This window comes from Phyllopteryx taeniolatus, chromosome 9 (assembly GCF_024500385.1).
Source record: "Phyllopteryx taeniolatus isolate TA_2022b chromosome 9, UOR_Ptae_1.2, whole genome shotgun sequence".
NCBI classification, from domain to species: Eukaryota; Metazoa; Chordata; class Actinopteri; order Syngnathiformes; family Syngnathidae; genus Phyllopteryx; species Phyllopteryx taeniolatus.
The window spans coordinates 14,270,927-14,294,967 of NC_084510.1; the positions used below are offsets into that span (position 1 = coordinate 14,270,927).

Below are 24,041 nucleotides of genomic sequence, written 5' to 3' on the forward strand. Positions count from 1 at the left end.
CACTGCTCTAGAGGAGATCTGCATGGAGGAATGGGCCAAAATACCAGCAACATTGTGTGAAAACCTTGTGAAGTCTTACAGAAAACGTTTGACCTCTGTCATTGCCAACAAAGGGTATATAATAAAGTATTAAGATGAACTTTTGTTATTGATCAAATACTTATTTTCCACCATGTTTTGCTAATTATTTCTTTAAAAATCAGATGTGATTTTCTGGATATTTTTTTTTCCTTCTCATTTTGTCTATCATAGATGAGGTATACATATGATGAAAATTACAGGCGTCTCTCATCTTTTTAAGTGTGAGAACTTGCACAATCAGTTGCTGACTAAATACTTTTTTGCCCCACTGTATATGGTTTCACAGTCATAACGGCCCTTTGATGGTAACCGGAACTACAATGTGGCCCGTGAAAAAAATGAGTTTGACACCCTTGAGGTATTGGTTTGCTGAACTTTGACTTCAACAAAGCTAATTACCTGTATTTGTAGGTTTTATGGTGATGGATGAAATGTCATCGTTGCTCTCTTTGAGTTGCAAAGCTTGCATGTTGCCATTTCTTTTTTCCCAGATTTTTTTCAAAAAGCAAGAGTCCTTGAATGCAAATGGAATATTTTGGGATACTTGCTCCCTGAGGGGCGCATGGTGACTGACTGGTTAGTACATCTGCCTCACAGTTCTGTGGACCGGGTTTCAAATCCAGCCTCGCCTGTGTGGAGTTAGCATGTTCTCACCATGCATGCGTGGCTTTTCTCCAGGTACTCCAGTTTCCTCCCACATCCCAAAAATATGCGAGGTAGGTTGATTGTTATGTGTGCCCTGCGATTGGCTGGCAACCAGTTCAGGGTGTACCCCGCCTCCTGCCCGATGATAGCTGGGATAGGCTCCAGCACTCCCGCAACCCTTGTAAGGATAAGCGGCTCAGAAAATGGATGGATGGATGGAGGTTCATTGAAGATTCTAAATTGCCCGTAGGTATGAATGTGAGTGCGAATGGTTGTTTGTTTATATGTGGCCTGCAATTGGCTGGTGACCAGTTCAGGGTGTACCCCACCTGTCGCCTGCAGTTAGTTGGGATAGGCTCCAGTATACCTAGTGAGGATAAGCAGTGTAGAAAATGGATGGACGGATGCTTCTGGAGGTGACCTGATCTGCACGCCGCAGAATACTGTTGGGTTGACATATTTGTATGCACCACACACAAACAAACTTATTTTAAAAAATAAATAATAATAAATACACATTTTCCAATTTTAACAGGCAAGTTTTCTCTAGTTATGTAGTTCAAGTCAAAGTTGACTCCTTATAAGTTTTAGCCAAGCAAGTCCCAAGTCCTAAAATTAGTGACTTAAGTCTGACCCAAGTCAAGTTAGGCTACCTGAGTGCCCTACATTTAACATACACTATACATACAGAAATAATACTAGTTTTGTAGAGAAAATGTGTGCCTGCCTGACCATCACCAAAATAAGATGACTGGATTTTACTACATATATCCATCCAGTTTGGGGATTGAAGCCTCTTCAGTAATAAGATCAAACTCTTCACTTTTGTATTATTTATTGTAGTATTTTCAGATAAGAGAGCAATGCTCCTCCATTCAGCACACGCTACACATACTGTTTATGTAATCACAAACAATTTGGATGTAGGTTGGAATGTAACATTTAGGGTGCTGCTTTTCTGCTGGCCTGAGAGCGACGCTGCAGCAGATGTGAGCAGAACACCTGTCAAAATAACCCACACGGGCACATTAGGTACACTTACACGTCCAATTCAAAAACAGCAACCAAAAGAACTTTTAATTGACATTGTCTGTGATTTCATATTGTATTAAAATGTTCATTTCTAGCGGCACGGTGAACGACTCGTTAGCACGTCTGCCTCACAGTTCTTAGGACCCGGGTTCAAATCTGGCCTCGCCTGTGTGGAGTTTGCATATTCTCCCGTGACTGTGTGGGTTTTCTGCAGCTACACCGGTTTCCTCCCACATCCTAAAAACATGCATGGCAGGGTCACTGAATACTCTAAATTGCCTGTAGGTGCGAATGGTTGTTTGTCTATGTGTGCCCTGCAAATGGCTGGCGACCAGTTCAGGGTGTACCCCACCTCTTGCCCAGAGTCACCTGGGTTAGGCTCCAGCACGCCCGCAACCGAGGTGAGGTTAAGTGCTACGAAAAATGGATGGATGGATGTTCATTACTGCGTTGTAGCACCGCTCAGAGGTATTTATTTCCCTTGGTTAAATAAGGTCCTCTAAATATTAGAAACATGATGCAGTGAATTCTACAGCTCTCTGTCAATGTCACTCAGTCAAAACAACATTGTTATATATGTAAAAGCAGAATATTTGATGCAGCTATTCTATTGGATCTCATTAAATTGTGCATGTGGACTTTATAAAGTGCAACACATTTTAAAACGAGCGAAATGGGAAAAATACTGTACTACGTACACAATTTGAGAGTAACAAGATGGCAACTCAGTATTACAGTACTTCCATCTAAAACCAGAATTAGTCACTGTATTCAAACATTTCAGTGCAAAATATGTAGTTTTCCTTCATTACAGTCCTTATAATAATTGCTATTTCAATCCCTATTATCATGACCAATTCGAGTTTTAAAAAAAATAAATAAGTGCAACTGAAACTAGGAACTCAACTGAAAGACATGGAGACAAATTAACATGTACAAGATATGACACAGACATTATGGGCTGACTTAGCCAACATTTCAAATCAGAATAAAACAAATACGAAGTAAAATCCATTTCAGAGGGACAAACTGGAAGTTGCAGTTCATGAGAAAAAAATGTTAAATCAAAGTAAACGTCACACAATTGCATCCAAGTTTATATACTGTAGGTTAGTAGCAGCCAAAATGTAATTATTGCTACAGCAAAACCAATAACCTTTTATGACATTAAATAGAATCTAAATGAAATCATATGACCATTTCCTGAAATGCACAGATCAGTACCATCCTGCACACCACGTCACTTCCCTTTCCCTAATAATAATAATATTTTCACACATTTCCACACAGTGCCACCCACTGCGCAGCCGTCATGAACTAAAGATGTGACCTTAACAAAAACTAACCTGCACTTCAGGCCATCCTATGACTTGATCCTGTTTGCATGAGGAGTATATTATACTCTGTAATATATCATGAAGATTCTGAAGGACAAAATGTGATGAATAAAGTCCACAATGAGGTAAAACGCACTTTTCCTTACGTGGCTGGGTATTTGACACTGTGATGAAGGTTGACATCTGCCTGCGAAACTTAGGCCAATCACTGATGGCACCACGACGGGCCCCTCTGTCCTTCTTCAGTGGACAGACGATATTTGAGCTGTTCTGTCAAGTGTCAGGCAAACTCCCAGTGGGTGTGTTAACCTCGCAGCTAGGAGTCACTTCGTAGGAAAAGGAGGAGTGGCGGGACTTCATAAAAGATTCACTAATACCATCACAGAGGAGGACCAAAGGCTGGATTTTTGTAAAAAAAAAAAAAAAAAATGTATTTTGTTCCTTCATTGCCCTCTAGTGTTCCATGGCTCCTAAGATTCACTTTCAATCCTGTGAGCTGATGAGACAAAAAAGAAGGGTTTCAGTGGGAGTCCATGCATCCAAATGACAGCAAAGCCACCACGTGGTACATTTCATCTCACTCTGGTATGACTTGGACGCTAAAGCCTGATGCAACGTTATAGGAGTGTGACGCACAAGTGTTCTTATCAATTCATTCGACTAGACCTGTGTTTACCAACCTTTATTGAGCCAAGTCACGTATTTGACATTTGAAAAATCTCACGGCACACCACCAAACAAAAAATGGCACGTATGTATCTTGAAGTAATGATGATCTCATCTCTATTTATTCACAAAAAGTACTTTTTGTTAAATGTGGGCCTGTTAAGTTGAACACAAAACTGTTATTCTGTTGTATGAATAGCAACAGGTGAATACACAGTTTAATTGTGCCTTCTGGCATCTAGTGGAAGATAATTTAATTATTCTGCCTGTCACTGTACTGTGCTGGTATAGATAGATGAACACAGCTACATCCTTCGTTGTAAATATTAATAAGTAATCATTTTCTGACCAATTAAGTGAAATTGGATGATTTCATGTGGCGCACCCGACTTCCAGGACAAAACCGTCTGAACGCAATATATACGAGCCTTCATATGTCAGTGGATAAATGCTTGATTTGGCAACCGATGCAGTGCGGCCACAGGCACGTCGCCGCTGCGTGAAATGCGAGCTGCATTCAGGGACACGGCGTAAATGGGAGAGAATGTGTTCTTTGGTCTTTTGTAATACAGTACATAATGGTAAAAATTGATGACTAGGAAAATTATTTGTATCAGAATGCTTTAGTTAAAACTCTGGTTGCCAGCCAATCGCAGGGCACATACAAACAAACAACCATTCGCACTCACAGTCGCACCTACAGGCAATTTAGAGTCTCCAATTAATGCATGTTTTTGGGATGTGGGAGGAAACCGGAGTACCTGGAGAAAACCCACGCAGGCACGGGGAGAACATGCAAACTCCACACAGGGGATTGAACCCGGGTCCTCAGAACTGTCGGCCACCGTGCCGCCCAGTACAAATGTATTGTAAATTAAAAAAATTTTTTTTAAATGAATTGAAAATGTTTGAAAGTTTCACATTTTATCCAAACTTACCACGCCACTGTGCTTGGTCATGATGACATTGTTGATGTACAGTACTCATCTTAGGCAAACCGGTTGCATGAGCCGCAAGGAATTTGTGTCTTTCCTAGTTCCAAATCTGTTGCCAAATGCAAACGGTTTGACATAAAAAAACTGTTGCTGTACCAAAAATAGCACGTTCCAGACACCAAAGACCTATGTTTTGTACTCCTCAGCGTTAACGCCGCAGTCATGCCGCTCTCTCTGCTCTATGCACAATAGACAAAAGATATAGCCATCGTCCCATGGCCGCCTTGTCAATGCCCCAAATTAAGCATGGCCGCGACGTAGGCACGTCTTTTGGAGTTGGATCTCGTCATATTGTATAACTGTGACCGGAAAATACGTCAGCCCCATTCTTCGCCTGCATGGGCCACAGCGCCAGTAAACAACAGCGGCCAATTCTGGAACTAACAGACATTTTAGGTGACTCCAAACTTGTCCACAGGTGTGACTGTGAACTGTTGTTTGTCTGTATTTGCCCTGCTATTGACTGGCGACCAGTTCAGGGTGTACATCTAGGCTCCAGCTCATGAAAACAAGCAGTATAAAAAAGGGTGGATGAACTGCTTGGAAGGTGCATCCTACTCACATTGTTTGGGTATCCGGAGTGGCTCGGTGTCTGCGCAGATGACTTGGTGCATTACTCCTCTGAACTGGTAGAGCAATTTCAGGCCCTTCTGTTCTCCCACACAGGGGTCGTAGAAGCCCGGCAAGCCCGCCTGCGGTAAGAGAAGCGATTCATTTGCATTGCATGCATTATCGAAAAGGCTGATGTGCAAATACAACACACACGCACGGCCACACATACACACGCACCTTGGAACTCTCAGTGAGGATGAGCTTGGAGTCCTTGACTAGGCACTGCAGCGGCACGGTGACGTCAATGACTTTGGCTTTCTCCCGCTTCTGGCTGGTGTCGGACACAAACTTTCCATACCAGGCATTCAGGATGATCAGCCCTACAGTCACAAACAGTTTAAAGTGTCATTTTCTTTTGGGTCTCTAGCTTTGTTTCATCTGTAAGTGTATTTGAAGGCTAAACACATTCAGCGAGTGTCTCCTCAAATAACCATGTTCAACCTCTACATAAATGTGACAGGAAATTAATTAGCGCACTGAGGTTGCACTTTTGATTGATGGCAAAGCGCTCGAACGTAGATTTACACATTTAACCTCTGTAGACGCTGCAGCATGCAGATTGGCTTCACAGCACGGGATGATGGAAGTTTGAGTCCTGGAGCTACAGTATATGTCCTGTGGCTGACAGCGATCATGACAAATGAGTGTGATTTACACCTTGGGAGTCCGATTAAGATTTGAACTGTCTACACATTGAAAATTGTCATTTTCACACGCTGTGTTTTACCCATCTTGGATTCTTCGGCTTCTATGATTCTCCTCACAGACTCCTGCATCAGTAAAACCTGAAGAATAGGAGGGGCAAAAGTTTTGGGGCAAGATGGGAATAACCGGTCCCAGTAGCGATGATCAATGAATCTGTGTGAAAGTGGAACAAGTGTGTGTTTACAAGACTCACGGCCGATTCAGCCTCCTGCTTCTTCTTGGCAATGTCCGTGGCTGAGCTCTTCCTCTGCAGCTCCAGCTCTCTGGGAAGCACAGGTACATGCATTACTTACTAGGACTGACCGTGAAGGTTCGCTATGGTGCCCCCCATTTCACATAACCCCGCCACAGTATGTCAGCAAAGGAGGCAATAACAATGCCAAATTGAGGATGCGAAAAATGGAGCGTGCGGTCACAGCTCCGTCGCAGAAATCTGAAATACTCTCTGAATCCCCAAGTTCGGGTGGCATCACACCAGTTAGGAAGCTGAGTAAACAAGTAAATTGGCATGACGGTGGCGTCACACTCCTGCAATGATGTGCAATCTCAGTGTAATGCTGTCCATCTTGTAAGAACTATCAGACTCCAGCTTTTGCGTCACTATTTAATATTGAAGGAGAATTGGAAATAAAATGTGTTCATTCACTATCTTGGAGCTGCTTCTCGGATGCTAAAAAACTCAATAACCACAGAGGTTCAGCTCACAATGGTGAACTCTAATTTGCCCTGCTTTTCCATGTGGGGAGTGTTGAAGCGATGCTTGCGTTATCTGTCAGCTATGTGACTAGTGGGACACAATGCAAGCAGCCAATGAATTCCCAACACAACATGGTGAACAGATGACAACAATGGAGTGGAGGACACCTGGCTTTTTGTCTTAATTTCTTGTTGTTTTTGTATTCTTATTTTTGTTGTGTTCAGTTGTAGAATACGCTAGTGTGAATGTTCAAATATAAATCAGTTCAAAAAGAGATGTAAAGATATGATTTTCACAAGGTACAACAAGGAAGATTTTTGTTTGACTGTCACCATGTGTCAATGTTTTTGGTTTATTTAGTTACTTTTGTATATGAAAATTATGTCAGCCATCAAAAATGGTTTGAATTCAATATGGATGCAAGAAACTATTTCACAATAAAATAAATGACTGATTTGTACATATTGTAAGACATCCCTCTATCTATCTTCTATAGAACCTGTCCTCAATAAGTTCGCTGATGATCTGGAGCCTATCCCAGTTGACTGAGTGATAGTAAGGCCACACCCTGGACTGGTTGCCAGCCAATTACAGGGCACATATGGAAAAACAACCATTCGCACTCACATTCACATCTATGGGCAATTTGGAGTCTTCACTAAATCTAACATGCATGTTTTTAGGGACGAGGAAGAGGACTACCCGGGGAAAACCCACACAGGCATGGGGAGAACATGCAAACTACACGCAGGGAGATCAGAGCCAAGAGTCGAACCCAGAACCTCTCGACGGTAAGGTGTATGTGCTAACCACTATGTATTGTCAGACACTTTTTGAATCATACTAATTATGTTATAAAGTCAGTGCCAGTTCTTGGCAAAGGGGTGGGATTCAACTTAATTTTGGATGTGTAACATGAATCGTTTTATATTGTATAGACATATGAAAAAAATAAAGATCAAATAAAAAATACATCCACAAGTGAGTCAAAAAGGTTCCAGGACTGGTGTCACAAAAGCTATTATTTCAAACCCACACTACAAACAATGTTTTCCCCTTCAGTGTGAGCCAGACAATCAACCAGCACATGAAACAAAGGTGTTTGCTTCGCTCAGTACATGATAAGAAGCGAGAGTTGTGTGAGGACAACTCATGACGCCTTCGCCATGACAACACGCCTGCTTACAATGTCCTGAGCATCTGACAGTTCCTGGCCGAGAACATAGCCGTACTGGAGAACCCTCCCTACTCACCAGAACCGGCTGTATTTGATTTTTTTCCACCAAACTCAAGGGGGTCATCAAGGGAACTGGTTTTAAAGATGTGGACACCATCGGAGGACCTCGGATGAATCCTTCAACGAGTGCATCAAGGTGTGGCAGAGAAGGCTGGGAAAGTGTGTTAAGACTCGATGGAGATTACGTTGTAGTTTGGATTTGAAATATATCTTAGGTGACATCAGTCATGGAACTTTTCGGACACACCTCATATACTGTACATACGGATTTTCAGGATTTCCTGCAGATGGCACAATATGCATGAACTTGGCATGCAACTTTTGATAATGGGAAAGCAAACTAAGTGCTTACTGTGCTAAACTGAAGCAAACTGCCCTGTTTGGTGTAAATGGGACCACTGCGATCACTTGAAGTAACACAAACAATCCTTTGTTATATCAGCATGGTGCTCGTCAGATTCACATGGAAAGGTTAACTGAAACTGAGTGAAATATGGACTGACTCTTCTTTCTGTGCTCGCGTGTAGGGGATGATGACCAGTTTGTGGACGGCCACGTAGACCAGCAACGGCCCCACTGTGGCATAGAAGAGAGCACTGGGCAACAGCTGGTCTGTCAGGTGGACTGGAAACAGGTACGTCTGACTGGCACGTGCCAACCTGTGAGAAAACACACGCATTAGGTCACCCCGCAACGCCCACAGAAGAAGGATCTGTCAAATGTTTGGGCCGGTCAGTACTTGATCTTCAGTGTGACTCCCTGAGGGACGCCGACGCTGACAGTGGCTGACAGGACACTGTGGCGGCTGATCTTCCTCTCTGCTCCGTATTCCAGCACCGTTCCGAACCAGCCTGTCCTGGAGAAGGAAGGGCACAGACGTCAATAGAGACCAGGAGCCCGCCATTGACGACAGCAACATGGGCAGAACGTGCAATGACTCAAAGATGCAGGCTGGTTCCTTTCCCCAAAAACTATACAGTGGTACCTTGACTTAAGGGTTTCCTTATACTGTAATTCATTCCATGACCAAGCTTGGAACTCAATTAACTTGCATGGCAAATCCATTTTCCCCATTTAAATAAAAGGTGTTTTTAAGATAGAAAAATATCACTGTATTGTATATTAAGATAATAAAACACAATCAAATAATGTAAAGAAATAACCAGATTTTTAAAGTGTCATTATTAGTAATCAGCCGATATTAGCCCTTTTCTAATCGGCACAAATCATTGGTGATTCTGGCAATTTGTGCCAATTTCTTTCCCTTTATATATTCTAATCTATTTCAATATCAGATTAAAGTAATTAGATTCAAATAAAATACAGTACTGGTATTTTAACATATCTACATTTTTAATGGTACTTTTACGCAAAGACAAAATAACAATCGACCAAGCATTGGCTCAGAATTTGAAAAACTCAAAAGTCAAGATACCACTGTTATTTCCACCCCTATTCAAATATGATCAAACATAATTATACACAATTAACATTTACCGGAGAGCTAATATTTGATCATCAATTATTTGCGCTGACTGTGAGGGAAAAGCAGTGAAAATGCCAGAATTCTTTGTTTGAATAAAATGATGTTTGATCATTAAATAAGTGTAATAATTTAATCCATTTTTGATACCAACATTGAGTGTCAGCGATAAGTTAATAAAATATTCAACAATCCTGAGGTTTGATCACAGAGTCGAGTTGAGCTGTTAAATTAAAGAGCTCGACAGTCATGATTAAGACATGAAATGACGTGAAAATAATTAGATCACTTTTGTTGTTTTGTTAACACACACAAAACTGCATGAAAGATGTAAAGTCAATCTATGAATGTTCTGAACTCCAGTTTCCATGAAACTGTCAGACTGAGCAGAATCATGATTGCCTGGAGGAGTTGTCCCATAGCGGAGGCCTGCATGGATGTTGTGCTCCCTTAGATTCAATTAATTTAACAATACATTTCAACAGAGATCTTTCTCGTCAACTCATAGACCGCTATTCTCATTCCTAATAGTACATTTGAGCAAAGACTTGGACACTGGTTGTGTAATGACAAACAAACTTACTTGAGGGAACCTTTGACTTTGGTCTGGTCCTCATCTTGGAACTTGTACTGGTAGCTCATCATTAGGTAGGAGTGAGGAACACCCAGCTAGAAAGGCCATTTCAATTTTGCATCATAATTATAGTACAAACAACATGCCTAGGCCACATCATTAGGTGCACCACAGCTGTTTGTTTTTTGTTGTTGTTTTTTTTAAGGAGCTAATAATCTTTAGCCTAGTTTCAAATTTGTTTAAAGAGCGTTTTCATTTTTTGTTATGTTATAATAGAAATACTTCTCAGTAGGAATTGTGTTTCACTAACTTGACATTGCTTCAATAGTGTTGTGATAAGCAGCAGTTTACTACTTGTATGAGCAAACTGCAGAAGCTCTGAAGAAGGGTGAACACTATATAATAGAATATGTAAAAAAAAAAATGTATAGTTAATGACACAAAATTTCAGTTATCGTCAAAACACAGATGTAGTATTGGTCGGTAAAACTATGACTGCGTCATTTTTTTCTCTGATTCAACGAAACCCCAGTCCTCTAGCTCTCTCTCTAACAAGTTGAGGCAGATGGCCACCTCACAATGGGCTTCATTGACTAATAAATGTGTAGAAATGTTCTTACTTTGTGCACAAGTTCAGTGTGTATGCAAAATGACTGTTGGGATTTGTGACACATGCAAAAATGACACTTTTCTGAAGCGTTTCCACTGGACTGTCAATGGCTAAAAAAAAAGATACCTGGGACTCTATCACAACAGCTGTCAATGCAGTGTCAGTTCAGGTCCGCACCGTGGCTCAGGTCAGGTGAAGAAAAAGTGGTTCAATATTAAGGTGGATGCAAACAAAAAGGATATCAGACCATAGGAAAAAAAAGACTGAAACCGGACAAGGACAAGGGCCATCTGATCTCACTCCACAGGAGGAGCGACTGGCTCCTATAATAGGAAACTCAGCCATCATTGGCATATGTGAACAGAACGAGGGTGAAAGTGATAACATTCATCCCGTCACTTACAGGTAATTATTTATTTGTTCCTATTTGGATTTCTAAATATCGCAATTAAACGAGTGAAGATGAGCGTTTAATTTCACGTACATACTTAAGTGTAAGTGTTAAATTGAAGATTTAAGATTATATATTAAGTAAGTAAGTATATGAACGGCGGAGAAGTGTCCATTTTACGGTTATTTAGGACATTTAGTCCACTCATGAGCAAATTCCGGGTCCATCCATCCATCCATTTTCTATCGCTTTAGCAGGGATGCCCAGACTTCCCTCTCCCCAGCCACTTCACCATAGGTGAGGATAGGAACATAGATCGACCGGTAAATCGAGAGCTTCGCCTTTGGGCTTAGCTCCTTCTTTACCACAACGGACCGATACAAAGTCCGCATCCCTACAGATGCTGCACCGATCCGCCTGTCAATCTCCCGTTCCATTCTTCCCTCACTCGTGAACAAGACCCCAAGATACTTGAAATCCTCCACTTGGGGCAGGATCTCATCGCCAACCTGGAGACCTCCACCCTTTTCCGACAGAGGACCATGGTCTCAGATTTGGAGGTGCTGATTCTCATCACAGCTGCTACACACTCGGCTGCAAACCGCTCCAGTGAGAGTTGGAGATCACGGCTTGATGAAGCCAACAGAACCACATCATCTGCAAAAAGCAGAGATGCAATACTGAGGCCACCAAACCGGACCCCCTCTACGCCTCGGCTGCGCCTTGAAATTCTGTCCATAAAAGTTCTGAACAGAATCGGTGACAAAGGGCAGCCTTGGCGGAGTCCAACCCTCACCGGAAACGAGTCCGACTTACTGCCGGATATGCGAACCAAACTCTGACTCAGGTCGTACAGGGACCGAACAGCCCGTATCAGGGGGTTCGGTAGCCTATACTCCCGAAGCACCCCCCACAGGACTCCCCAAGGGACACGGTCGAACGCCTCACCGTTGGTATCCACCAACAGGTTCGGGGATTGCCTCCACGACAGGCAAATTCCGTGTTTCAATTAATATTGTTATAGTTTCTATAAATTAATGTAGTTTCAATATATTCCGCATCTTGGGTGAAAGATACGTTTAACGTTTTTTTGGAAAGCTCATCATTATTTATGGTCTGAGGAGGTTCTATTTTTTTTCACAGAGTAAGAACATATTCAAGTAAGAACATATTGTTGAATCAGATTTCTATGTCAAATGTTTGTATGCACGGTTTAAGCATAAATGTGTGTATGTGTGTATGCACTGTTTGTACTAAATGAGGCTCACTGAGTCTCGGTTCTGTCAAACGTTTGTTCCTTTTAGAGGCATATTTATACTCTCTGTCACCAGCAGTCTTGCACGTCACTCGATAATGCATATTGAAATTATTCATGAATTGTATATGAAATGTATTGTGGTCAAAAGCTCATCTATAAGGACTTGGGGCTTTGGAACCAGAGGGTCATAGTTGAAGTCCTACTGTAGACAAAAAGTCAGTTCGTCTGCTAGTCTGCTTCTTGACTTTTGTGGCTGTGCCCTTGAGCAAACACTGACCCCTCCTCCAAATCTAGCCCATTTCACCCTAACATCCTTGCATGCCTGCATGTGCTGGTTCTCTGTGTGGTGTGCAACACAAATATACAGCAATGTCAGTTGAATTTTCCCTTGAGGGATTTTAAGATAGTATGATCAATACAACTATATAAAGTATCACAGCCAACCACAACCAAAATAATAAACGTACAGTTAACTTATTTGACAATGTCAAATAAATGTAGTATTGTCTTTCTATATGCTGGAATTGTAATTCAACTCTCAGGTGTACCTAATGTTTTGGCCAGTGAGTGTATTTACCAAATGTGTTACGTTATAGTGACACACTAATGTTCTGATTACCTGTACAGCAAGAGTGAAATGACTGCTCTTCGTGTCCCGCACCACGCTTGTGGTCATCGCACTGGTGGGACCCCAGCGCCACTGCAGATACCCCATCGTGTTCTGGTCCAGGTGGCGTGCTGTCATCAAAGAACAGCTGGGGCGTAAGCCACGGGGGGAAAACTGCAAGCCGCACTGCGCTGTCAAGAAACTGAGCAGAGGAACGGCATAGGGCAGATATATCAGAAAGTCGATGTGCTACATATCATACTTGGTTAAACATTTTGGCCATACCATCGCTGTGTTACATTACGAAACACCTTCAAGCCAATAAGAGGTCCCAGTATGTCTCCTGCACCAAACTCCAACTGCATGGATAAATGCACAAACGTGTGATTACAGAGGTAAACAAATATAATTAGGACTGCAAGCAGCGATGAACGGATCCTTGCACCCTTTTTCATGGCGAAACCTCAAAAAGATCATCAAACATTGACACCATGCTACGCCCACATAAGATGGTGTAGGCAAAAGAGCTTTCCAAATTGGCATCACCCATCTGTTTAGGACAGTGAAACCCAACCACTGACAGTGCTGCGGGGAATTATCCAATTTGCCTTTTTTTTTTCCATTTCATTGTCACCAAAAATATTATTCATTGACTACAAATAATGTGTATTTGTTTATCTATTTATTGACGCAATGTATAGTGACAGGCAGATTTAATAAATGCTCTATCACTAGATGGCAGAAAGTACAATTAACCTGTGTAACCATCTTTCACAATCCATCCATCCATTTTAAATCACCAAACAAAAATGTCACAAAAGGTTTTAATGCTAAAATAATGATGACCTTGTCTCAACTCACAAACTGAATTTCTCAGTGTGAAATCTGGGCCTGTTTAGTTAACACAAAGTTATTATTCAGTTGTATGAACTGCAAAAGGAGGATACATGTTAATTGTGCTTTCTGCCATCTAGTGGAAAAGCATTTACCGTAATTTCTCGTGTATAATGCGCATTTCCCCCCCAAAACTTGTCAAAAGTCAACAGTGCACATTATACATAGGTATAGGAGCCAATGGAAAAAACTTTCACATTTTATAAATGTATGCCGTGATCAAGTGGTTATGAAAAAGCTGTACACTTTCATTCCAATATGCCACTGCCACCTAGTGGTTATAAAAAAGGAGTAGCCTACACTTTCATTGCAATATGACAGGGTCAATATGACAGCATATGACTTATGCTCATAAGTTTACATACCCTGGCAGAATTTGTGAATTTTCTGAAATGCTTGACCGTTTAATTTGAATCCAAATAAAATAAAATGTGTTTCCCCTGGTCCTTCATGTTTTCTTTAAAGAATTGTACCCACCTTACAAATTCAATCAAACATATGAGCACAATTGTGTGTTTTCTCATTTACTAAATAAAAGTAGGGCTGTGTATTGAAAAATAAGAGCAAGTAAATAAGAAAAAATATTACGTGTTGAAATAAAGTGCTTAAATTCAGAATAATTATTTGAAAAAAAACTAACAAAATACAGATAATACTCCCTGTTTTGATCATATGGGTAGAAGCAAAATCATGCATTGTAAAAACGCATTATACATAGGTAGAAGGGTTTTCCAGAATTTTGTGGTCAACTTTGGGGGTGCGTATTATACATGGATGCGCATTATACACGAGAAATTACGGTAATTGCTCTCTCTTCCCATTTGTCGCTAGCATAGTAGCTAGATGAACAAAAATACATTATTTGAAGTAAATAAATAATCATTTTCTGACCAAGTAAGTGACAATGGATCAACACCCGCGGCACACCTGATGATCTCTCATGGCAAACTTCCTCGTCATCGTGGTTGGGAGTCATCGGCCTATGGCACGTTTGAGCCTCACCTCTCCCCAGCCTTTCGCAGATGTAACCCGCCGAACAGTCATGTTAATGCTGCCCCCTCCATTGCCATTGTGTGTTGAGAGTGAGCCAGAAAGCACTGCTGTGTCAGAGTTCGTCAAAGGAGCCTAAAGAATAACAACAAAGCTGATAAAACAGAAGTGTCTACCTCACAAAGTTCAAAGTGTGACAAGCTGCTGAGTGACCATCACATACTTTTGTGAATTTTTTACCTCGATGGACTGGGAGATGTGCATCTTGTTGATCTCAAGGTGAGGAAAACCTCCCCCTGGCATCTCCTCAAAGTCCTCATCGTAACGGTCAAAGAGGTCAGTCGCATCCACACCCACACTTATGGTGCCCTATTGATGGAATGAATAAAACGGAATGCAGGACAGAATATAAGTGAAGGTGCACATCAGAAATACAACTACAGTGGAACTTCCAAAGTCAAACAAAATCTATTCTGCGAAACTGGTTGAAAATAACGTAAAGTGAATTAATTTGCTCCAAGTTCAAACTGCTCCAGTCATACAAATACAACCCTATGCGGTGCGCTTCCAATCATTAACAATGATGGGACAGTCAGGCAATCTCCTTTTCATGAGCCAGGAAAGATAAGCATCCTTGCTCCTTTATTAACTTCCACACGTTGACAACAATGAATTGGAGAGAAACTATAACGGGAAAGTAGCTAAAAGAGAAGAAAAGAAAGATGCCATTACGATGCATCACATGTGATTACAATCTTTCCATTCTGTTGCCTACTTGATGTTTCTGCTTTACATGCTTGCCTCTTCAAAGTGGCAACGGAATAAAGCAAAAAAAATTTAAATAAATCCAGAGGTACAAAGATATTGCCAAATGAAACCTCAGTGTCTTAGTTTTATGTTATACAATGGACCATTTCACAGTTCGTGTGGTGGCGCAAACAAATATTGAGGTAATTTTAGTCAAATAAAAAAATGAGGACAATTGAGTTAAATTGGAAGCGCTTTTTTTTGTCTTAATGCATTGTTGAGATATCGGATTGGGACTCGGTATCAGCAGATATTTAAAATCAAGTGACTCGACTCGTGTGCAAAAAAAAAATGTGATCGTGACATCTCTACTTTTGAGGCTTTTGACTTTAAAGGCGCCAATGCATGCGACTAACAAAACCTTGGGGTTCGTTCTTTGCTGCAACTTCCTCTCTTCTCTTTCTCGTTGTAGACGTTCATACTCCTCTCGAATTTCTGCCGGTGTTCTTTTTCGTTCCACCACCTAGACAAGCATATCACAATATAAAAGACGATGACATCAATCCCCCCCCCTCCTCCCCCCCAAAAAACACTTAAATAGACAGCTTACCTCCCAACCTTCTACTTCTAAACCTTTCTTCCCAAAGAGGTCGTAGATGGATCGAGCGTGAGGATCACTTAACACTGAGGGAACAGAGGGAAACATATTGATATGATGTACATAAAATTGGTTTTAAAAGGTCTATTTTATATTTGTTCTTGTATGAACTATTTTTATACAGTAGATAAATTTAACGATAGCCAGATACTTCATCGTGTGTCCTTACCCTCAAAGGCTTGGTGCACCTGGTTGAAAAGCTGCTCAGCCTGTATTTTCAGCTCAGGGTCGCGATGTTTGTCAGGATGGTAGAGCATGCAAAGTCTGCGATACGATGCTTTCAGCTCCTCCAGAGTTGCCTGTGATCACACACAAACAAGCCCAACATCTAACTGCTGTACATTAAATCAAAAAACAAATTCTAGGATATAAAACTAACACAAAATCTACTTTTGAATCATTCCAACTTTTGGGATTTAGGAATCCAGGATAATAAAATTGAGAAACAGAACATCTAATTGCCAATATGGTGTATAGTATAAGGTAGAGTACAACATTCTGTTGTCCACTATATTTTGCATTACTACAAATATGGTGATTAAGGGGCAACATAAATACATACAACTCCTTTTTGGGCACACATGGTAGTGAATGATGTACCCTTTTTCTTCATTGATTGCATTGTTTAAGGATTTTTTTTTGTACAGTTTTTTTTTTTTTTTTTTAGTTGCAGCAGAACCTACGACAAGGCAAACTATACAAAAGCGTCCATGCAATTTTGTGCACAATTTTGCCTCACTAGTAACATGCCGTTATCCTACTAGTATGCAAGAGTTGTCCAACTAGTGTACAGCAATGGGTTACTAAAGACAGAGTCCTTCTACTAGTGCGTTAAATTGTCTTACTCGTGAGGACAATGAACGTACCAGAGCATGGAGCTTACGCTGGACATTAAGGATATCGAATAAATGCTCAAACGGCTTGCCATACACACATTTACTTCGATGTGCAAGCGCAAATATTGTTCATTGGAGTCTCTGCAGCATCATCCGGTCTCAACCTCCTTCCTTCTCGCCAGCTGGACGACGCACCGAGCGCTAACTCGTGAAGCGACCTAAGCGCAACCGTCACAGTGAAGGACCTTCTAAAGCTCACCGTCGGCGTATGACACGTGAAACATCCGTACCTCCTTCCTCACGTTGAGCAGCGAGTAGTAATCCTGATTATTGAAGTCAACATCATCGTCTAAGGACGCGGCCATGTTCGAGCTCGCTGTAAGTCCCGCCCACACCTCGAGTGTAGCGGAAGCTCATTGGCCAACAATATCAGGAGCGGAAACTGTTTATGGCTCCCTCTGCAGGTAGTGTGAGGAAACAATCATGTCTACGACCTCATTACAACCATCCATCCATCCATTTTCTGAGCCGCTTCTCCTCACTAGGGTCGCGGGCGTGCTGGAGCCTATCCCAGCTGTCATCGGGCAGGAGGCGGGGTACACCCTGAACTGGTTGCCAGCCAATCGCAGGGCACATAGGAACAAACAACCATTTGCACTCACAGTCATGCCTACGGGCAATTTAGAGTCTCCAATTCAGGCATGTTTTTGGGATGTGGGAGGAAACCGGAGTGCCCGGAGAAAACCCACGCAGGCACGGGGAGAACATGCAAACTCCACACAGGCGGGGCCAGGGATTGAACCCGGGTCCTCAGAACTGTGAGGCTGACGCTCTAACCAGTCGGCCACCGTGCCGCCTCATTACAACCACATTACCGTTAATGAGTGTACCACACAGTTACTTCCCATTTCAAAGTTGAGGAATAAACAAGCATATGAACATTATAGCAGAGGTGCCAAAAGTACTTACAGTCGGTACTGAAGTAGCAGTACAGATAGGTGTGTAGAAACATTTGTGGTAAAAGTAGAGCCCTGAGTCAAGCCACCACTATTCTTTACCATAACTTGTGTGGCTCATCAACTTTATTCCTCTATAGTTCCCACAGCTCTCCACATCACCCTTGTTCTTAAAATGGGCACCAGCACACTTTTCCTCCATTCCTTAGACATCTTCATACCCGCTAGAATTCTGTTGAACAAGCTGGTCAAAAACTCCACAGCCACATCTCCTAGATGCTTCCATACCTCCACAGGTACCAACACTTTCCATTTTTCATCCTCTTTAATGCCTTTCTAACTTCCCCCTTACTAATCATTGCCACTTCCTGGTCCACCACACTTGCCTCTTCGACTCTTCTTTCTCTCTCCTTTTCCTCATTCATCAACTCCTCAAAGTATTCTTTCCATCCATCCAGTACATTACTGGCACCAGTCAACATATTTCCATCTCTATCCTTAATCACCCTAAGCTGCTGCACATACCTTCCCATCTCTAGCCCTCTGTCTGGCCAACCTGTATTGATCTTTTTCTCATTCTTTAGTGTCCAACCTGGCATTCATGTCATCATATGCTTCTTGTTTGGCCTTTGCCACCGCTACCTTTGCCCTGCGTCGCATCTCCATGTAGTCCTTTCTCCTCTCCTCGGTCCTCTCAGTGTCCCACTTCTTCTTAGCTAATCTCTTTCCTTGTATGATTTCCTGTACTTTGAGGGTCCGCCACCAAGTCTCCTTCTCCATTTTCCTACCAGAAAATACATCAAGTACACTTCTCCCTGTCTCTCTGATCGCCTTGGCTGCAGTGGTCCAATCTTCTGGAACCTCCTCCTGTCTCACCTCTTTTCGAAAAGCCGTGCAACACTCGTCCTGTCTCAGCTTCCACCACATGGTTCTCTTCTCTGTCTTTGTCTTCCTAATCTTCCTCCCCACCACCAGAGTGATCTTATACACCACCATCCTATGCTGTCTAGCCATACTCTCCCCTACCACTACCTTACAGTCGGTAACCTCCTTCAGATGACATCGTCTGCACAAGATGTAATCCACCTGTGTGCTTCTACCTCCGTTCTTGTAGGTCACCCTATGTTCCTGCCTCTTCTAGAAAAAAGTGTTCACTACAGCCATTTGCATCCTTTTTGCAAGGTCTACCACCATCTGTCCCTACAAGTTCCTTTCCTGGATGCCGTACTTACCCATCACTTCTTCATCACCCCTATTTCCTTCACCAACATGTCCATTACAATCTGCACCAATCCTGACTCTCTCTCTGTCTGGGATGCTCAGAACTACTTCGTCTAGCTCCTTCCAGAATTTCTCTTTCACCTCTAGGTCACAACCTACCTGTGGGGAATAGCCACTAATCACATTAAAAGTAACACCCTCAATTGAAAGTTTCAGCCTCATCACTCAATCTGATACTCTTATCATTTCCAAAACATTCTTAGCTAACTCTTCCTTTGAAATAACCCCTGTTCCATTTCTCTTCCCATCTACACCATGGTAAAATAATTTGAACCCTGCCCCCTAAATATATCAACCTTTCTCCTAATCATCATGTCAACCAGCTCCCAAGATTTTTCCTGTCATAGTCCAAACATTCAAACATTCAGTTCTAAGCTCTGTGCTTTCCTCTTCTCTCTCTGCCTAAGAACCTGATTTCCACCTCCTTCGTCTTCGGCGGACGTTGTTTACACAGGCCACGACCGATCCGATATTGAATTGTTTGGATGAACGCTCATATTTATTCTGCAAAGTTTTAAGCCAGATGCCATTCCTGACGCAGCCCTCTGCAATTATCCGGGCTTGGGACCGGCCTACAGTTTGCACTGACTTGTGCCCCCCATATGGCTGCATTTTTTTATGTGCCTGGCCACACACACACACACACACACATATATCTTTGCGTAGTCCATTTTTAAGAGGGACCTTCATGCTTAACTTGTCATATTGCCTAAAGTATTGATAGGATGTATTTATTCATTTAAGGCTTTAGGGTCTTCATCACTTTTATTAGAGCACTGAATCCCTAAAACTGCACAACTTCAGCTGTACAAGATTAAAGTGAAGGTAATGTCATTGGAACCCTTTTGAATCCCGGGCATGACTAGCTCATTAAATGTGACACACAATTATTTTACTTCCATAAAGCCAAAGGAAAATGTAATATGAGGTTTGATTTAGCCATTCATTAATGTTTCACCAGCACAAATGTGTTTTTTGACATTAATATGTTATAGTAGTATTAATGTAAGTGTCATATTCCTGCTTGAAATACAACTGTATTATTATTGAACCTCGTGTCCCTTTGCTTCCCGAGGTAAAGGTGCATGAAAACCTCTGAGTATGTCATGGCGAGACGATTATCTTTGCCAAACTCAAGACAAAAGCACAGACTGGTTGCAGGTGTATACTTTAAAAAAAAATAATTGTACTTATGTACAGGTGTTGAATCAGTACTTCTACTCTTATCAGTCTTTTTTTGTACAAGTATCTGTACTCAACTCTGCGTAGATTCTCAGTCATCTGGGTGATAGCAATCCACAAAGATTGAATTGAGGCAACTAGACTTTTCCTCTTTGTAGAAAAAAAAAGAGAACCAACAAAGGTCCACTTGCCTTGATCCAACCTTTGCGGATTACTGCTAATTAAGTAGAGTTTGAGTATTTTTGCCACCTCTGTGTGAGACTATTAAATAAATAGCCAATTAAAGTCGTGTGGTCTTTCGAAACTTTGGATCAATCTCATGCTGCTTTGCATCACGTTTCCAGCTGACAGAGGCCGCTAATGCGCATGCGTGCGGAGCTGTCCTTTCAGCACCAATGACAGCGGCCTCCTGCCCACGCGCTGCATCTGCAAAGCATTTTCTATCTCGTGCTCCCCCCCCCCCCCCCCCCCCACACACACACACCCCCGCCCGCCCCCCGCGGTTCAATTGACTTTGAAGATGGCGAGAACGCGACCGCAGCTTGTGTGCGAGAGACAAAACGATGAAGCGCTCGAGGAGGATGAGGAGGCTGTCAAGGTTGTCCTAGAATACAGAGGTGGTTAAGTGACGTGGTAGGGGCGGTAGGGAAGAAGAGGCGTGCGCGCGTTCACGTCAGTGGGCGGGGCCTGCGGGAAGCGCCTCTATCGCGGATCCCTGCTGTCAATCACCGGCGCCTGAGCCAATCGTCCGGCGAGTCAACTTGTCGGGCCCGCCCCCTCCTTGAGCTGTCCTCTCCTAGTGTGAGCCCCCCCGCCCCTCCCCACCCCGCTCCTACCACCACCACTAGGTCGAGTCGAGGAGGAGGAGGAGGAGGAGGAGGAGGAAGAGGAGGAGGAGGAGGAGGAGGGATGAGGCGCGCGGCGGAGGGGAAATGGCTGCCGAAAACAAGCCGGAAGGTAAGACAGAAATATCGCTTTTAATTTTGAGGTGGCACCGTGTCGCTATATTTGGCCTTCAGACGAGGTGACGACGGCTGGACGCAGGCAGACCGACGAGAGGAGAGATAAGAGCCGGGCTTTCCCCTTTCTTGCTGTCCGTCCCAAAAACACGGTGGCAGGCTGGCTCGGTGCTGAAGCAGCGACAGCATAAATAACCAAGGGAGAGTTGACTGCGTGCTGTCGGTGGTGCTGGGATGGAGTCGAGCTGAGTGCCTTCGAAGCGTTTAACGCGGAAAAGGGATGGAGAGAGGATGAGAGTGGTTCACGCTGAAGGAATTTAGATGGTGCGCGTGCGTGTGCGCCTGCGTGTGTTTATGTGTCTCTCCTTAAAGTAGAATAGACCGCTGGATTTCCAATTCCTGACACACACAACACTCAAGAGCTCTCAGTGATCCGCGTGTGTGTGTGTTCATGTCCATGTGTGCTTCTGGTTGCTTCCCATGACAATCTGATTGGATTTAGGAGGAGGCGAGAGAGTGGGTGCACGCGTGGTGTAGTATGTGTCACAGTTTTAAGCAGTACTATTTGTTTCAAATTGTACTCCCTCCATTGAACTCTTGAGGTCATTATCACTCACGGTCACCATTTAATCCAGACTGTTATGCATTTGTTCATGCATTATTTAAAAGGTGGCAACGTTATCTCTATCTCGTCTCGTGGATGCATTAATTTATGTTTTATTCAGTGTGTTTCATTTGATTTGTTTATATAGTCCCCCAACCGCCATCGCCGCCACCCTTGTCAATGTGTTCCATGATTGCTTTCGTTCAAAACAAACAAACATTTTACGCATGAGAAACTGTTTCATTGCTGATTACATGGTGAAATGACATTCATAGTAAGCGTTGACTGGATTATTACTCCACTATTAATAGGATAGGGTTGATAAATGACTGAGGCTCTTCACTAGGGAGCGATACTGACAGGCATTTCTCCAAGGGGGGCAATTTTTAGCAACACCTGTGCTGTGTTATATATTTGTAAAGCCCATTTTGTGTCACAGAGCACTTAAAGCCTCTCCCACGTACACAAATGCACACGTGCAAGCGAGCCTGCAGCGTATAGCCAGAGGCAGGGGGAAGGTCGTGAGTTGAACGTCCCATTGCGTGAAAATACCTGAACTGAAAGATGAGGCAGAAGGCCCATGGGCAGTTCAGCAGGCAGTGTACCACATAAATATAAAACCATCCCCCTGCCCATATTATAGCGACACACACACACGGCACAAGGAAGCCTTTTGTCCACTGCCTCTCAGTGTTACATATAGGGAGGATGTTACAATTTACGAGCCCCAGCCAAGCTGAATGAGAGCCAAATGAATCACGGCAGCCCGGGCAGGAGACAGCCGTCCACTCTACCCATCCCGTAGCAGATGTGTGTGGCGCCGATCTGCAGAGCTCACCAGTGGGCATGTGAACAGCATCCACCATATAGCTCGGAAGACCCTCTCCCTGTGCACTGGTTGGACTAGTTTGTATCATAGCAACAGTGGTCAGGGAAACAGAAATGATGAGGGTAAGGAGAAACTAAAGCAGGGTACAAGTTAGTCACACACACACACACACACACACACACACACACAGATAGTGTTTCTACTGTGGCCAATCGATCAGAGGATACAATTGATGCTCAGAAAATGGATCAGCCCACATTCATATCAGTTGGAGTTGGATTTGTGGGCTCAAGAGGAAGAATGGGTAGAGGAGGAACAAATGCCAAGAGCTTCTCCTAAATATGTCTTTGTCTTTTTCTCTCTTCACAGGATTGAAGAAGATAAGAAATCCAGAGCGAATGGTCAGGATTGCTGTTGGTTACACGGGACACACTCCTCCCAAGAGTGATGAAACTGACGCCAACAGTAAGACGCACACAAACAAACGCAAAATGTGTGTGTGTGTGTGTGTGTGTGCGCGCGCGTGCGTTTAAGTGCTGCGTTCACGTTTGTCTATAGCACAGGGTAACTCTGAGAACGAGTATAAAAGCTGTCTGGCAAAATGATGTGATCCAGGAACTGAGGTCTTGCTCTGTACCACACACATGCACACACTGATAAACGCATGCACGCACGCATGCACGCACACACACACCAAGCATACACAATCGCTATGTCTCACTGAGACGTCATGATAATTCAGCACTGTAACGCATCATTTTTATTCATGCATACCAGTACAGTATTAGCAGGCACACACACACACACACACACACACACACACACACTAAACTGCACATTACGATAGAAAGTGACAGTAAAGCCAAGGCTCATTTCAGCTATTAGTAGTTTATTGTCAAACCTAATCTGTACACATGGCATTATGTATCGGTAATCCTCAACGGGCCTGTTTACAGTCAGCACTGAGGCACACCGTGTAGTCTCAGGTCGCTGCATGCTTGGGTATGTGTGTGACAGTGGGGTGTATGGAGGGACTGCCTGTACACGCTACGATCGCTTTGAAAGGTTATTGGTTAATAATGACATCGGACAGATGCATGTGTGTGTATGTGTATTATCAGTGGCGGACAGACTGGAGCAAAGTGAACATATGTAAGGACAAGCAGTCAGACATG

At 42.9% G+C, this 24,041-nt stretch overlaps 2 protein-coding genes across 10 annotated transcripts in view; one reads left to right on the top strand and one right to left on the bottom strand.

The window, feature by feature from the left end:
* Positions 1-1,544: 1,544 nt before the first annotated feature.
* dnajc11b (DnaJ (Hsp40) homolog, subfamily C, member 11b) lies at positions 1,545-17,450 on the bottom strand. Of its 5 annotated transcripts, XR_009790253.1 has the most exons (17): positions 17,346-17,440; positions 16,389-16,518; positions 16,172-16,245; positions 15,983-16,084; positions 15,055-15,183; positions 14,827-14,949; positions 13,216-13,289; positions 12,943-13,132; positions 10,074-10,159; positions 8,747-8,863; positions 8,511-8,666; positions 6,267-6,336; positions 6,096-6,153; positions 5,546-5,688; positions 5,319-5,448; positions 3,105-3,591; positions 1,545-1,728 (listed from the first exon to the last, which is right to left on the bottom strand). XR_009790253.1 is itself a non-coding variant. In XM_061785864.1 (16 exons), the coding sequence occupies exons 1-16, from the start codon at positions 17,418-17,420 to the stop codon at positions 1,625-1,627; spliced, it is 1,761 nt and encodes a 586-aa protein (XP_061641848.1). In that variant the 5' UTR covers positions 17,421-17,450; the 3' UTR covers positions 1,545-1,624. The 5 variants fall into 5 exon arrangements, 4 of the variants coding, with proteins under 4 accessions (XP_061641848.1, XP_061641851.1, XP_061641849.1 ...); XM_061785864.1 differs by lacking the exon at positions 3,105-3,591 and having other exon boundaries at positions 17,346-17,450; XM_061785867.1 differs by having other exon boundaries at positions 1,545-3,591; positions 17,346-17,450.
* A 3,921-nt stretch (positions 17,451-21,371) lies between these two features.
* Positions 21,372-24,041, top strand: part of LOC133483837 (calmodulin-binding transcription activator 1-like) — a 71,725-nt gene continuing 69,055 nt past the window's right edge. For all 5 annotated transcript variants that reach the window (XM_061785635.1, XM_061785637.1, XM_061785636.1 and 2 more), the window contains exons 1-2: positions 21,372-21,431; positions 23,236-23,331. In XM_061785635.1, the coding sequence (XP_061641619.1) occupies positions 21,407-21,431; positions 23,236-23,331 (121 nt within the window). In that variant the 5' untranslated portion in view covers positions 21,372-21,406. The remainder of the gene's footprint in view (positions 21,432-23,235; positions 23,332-24,041) is intronic.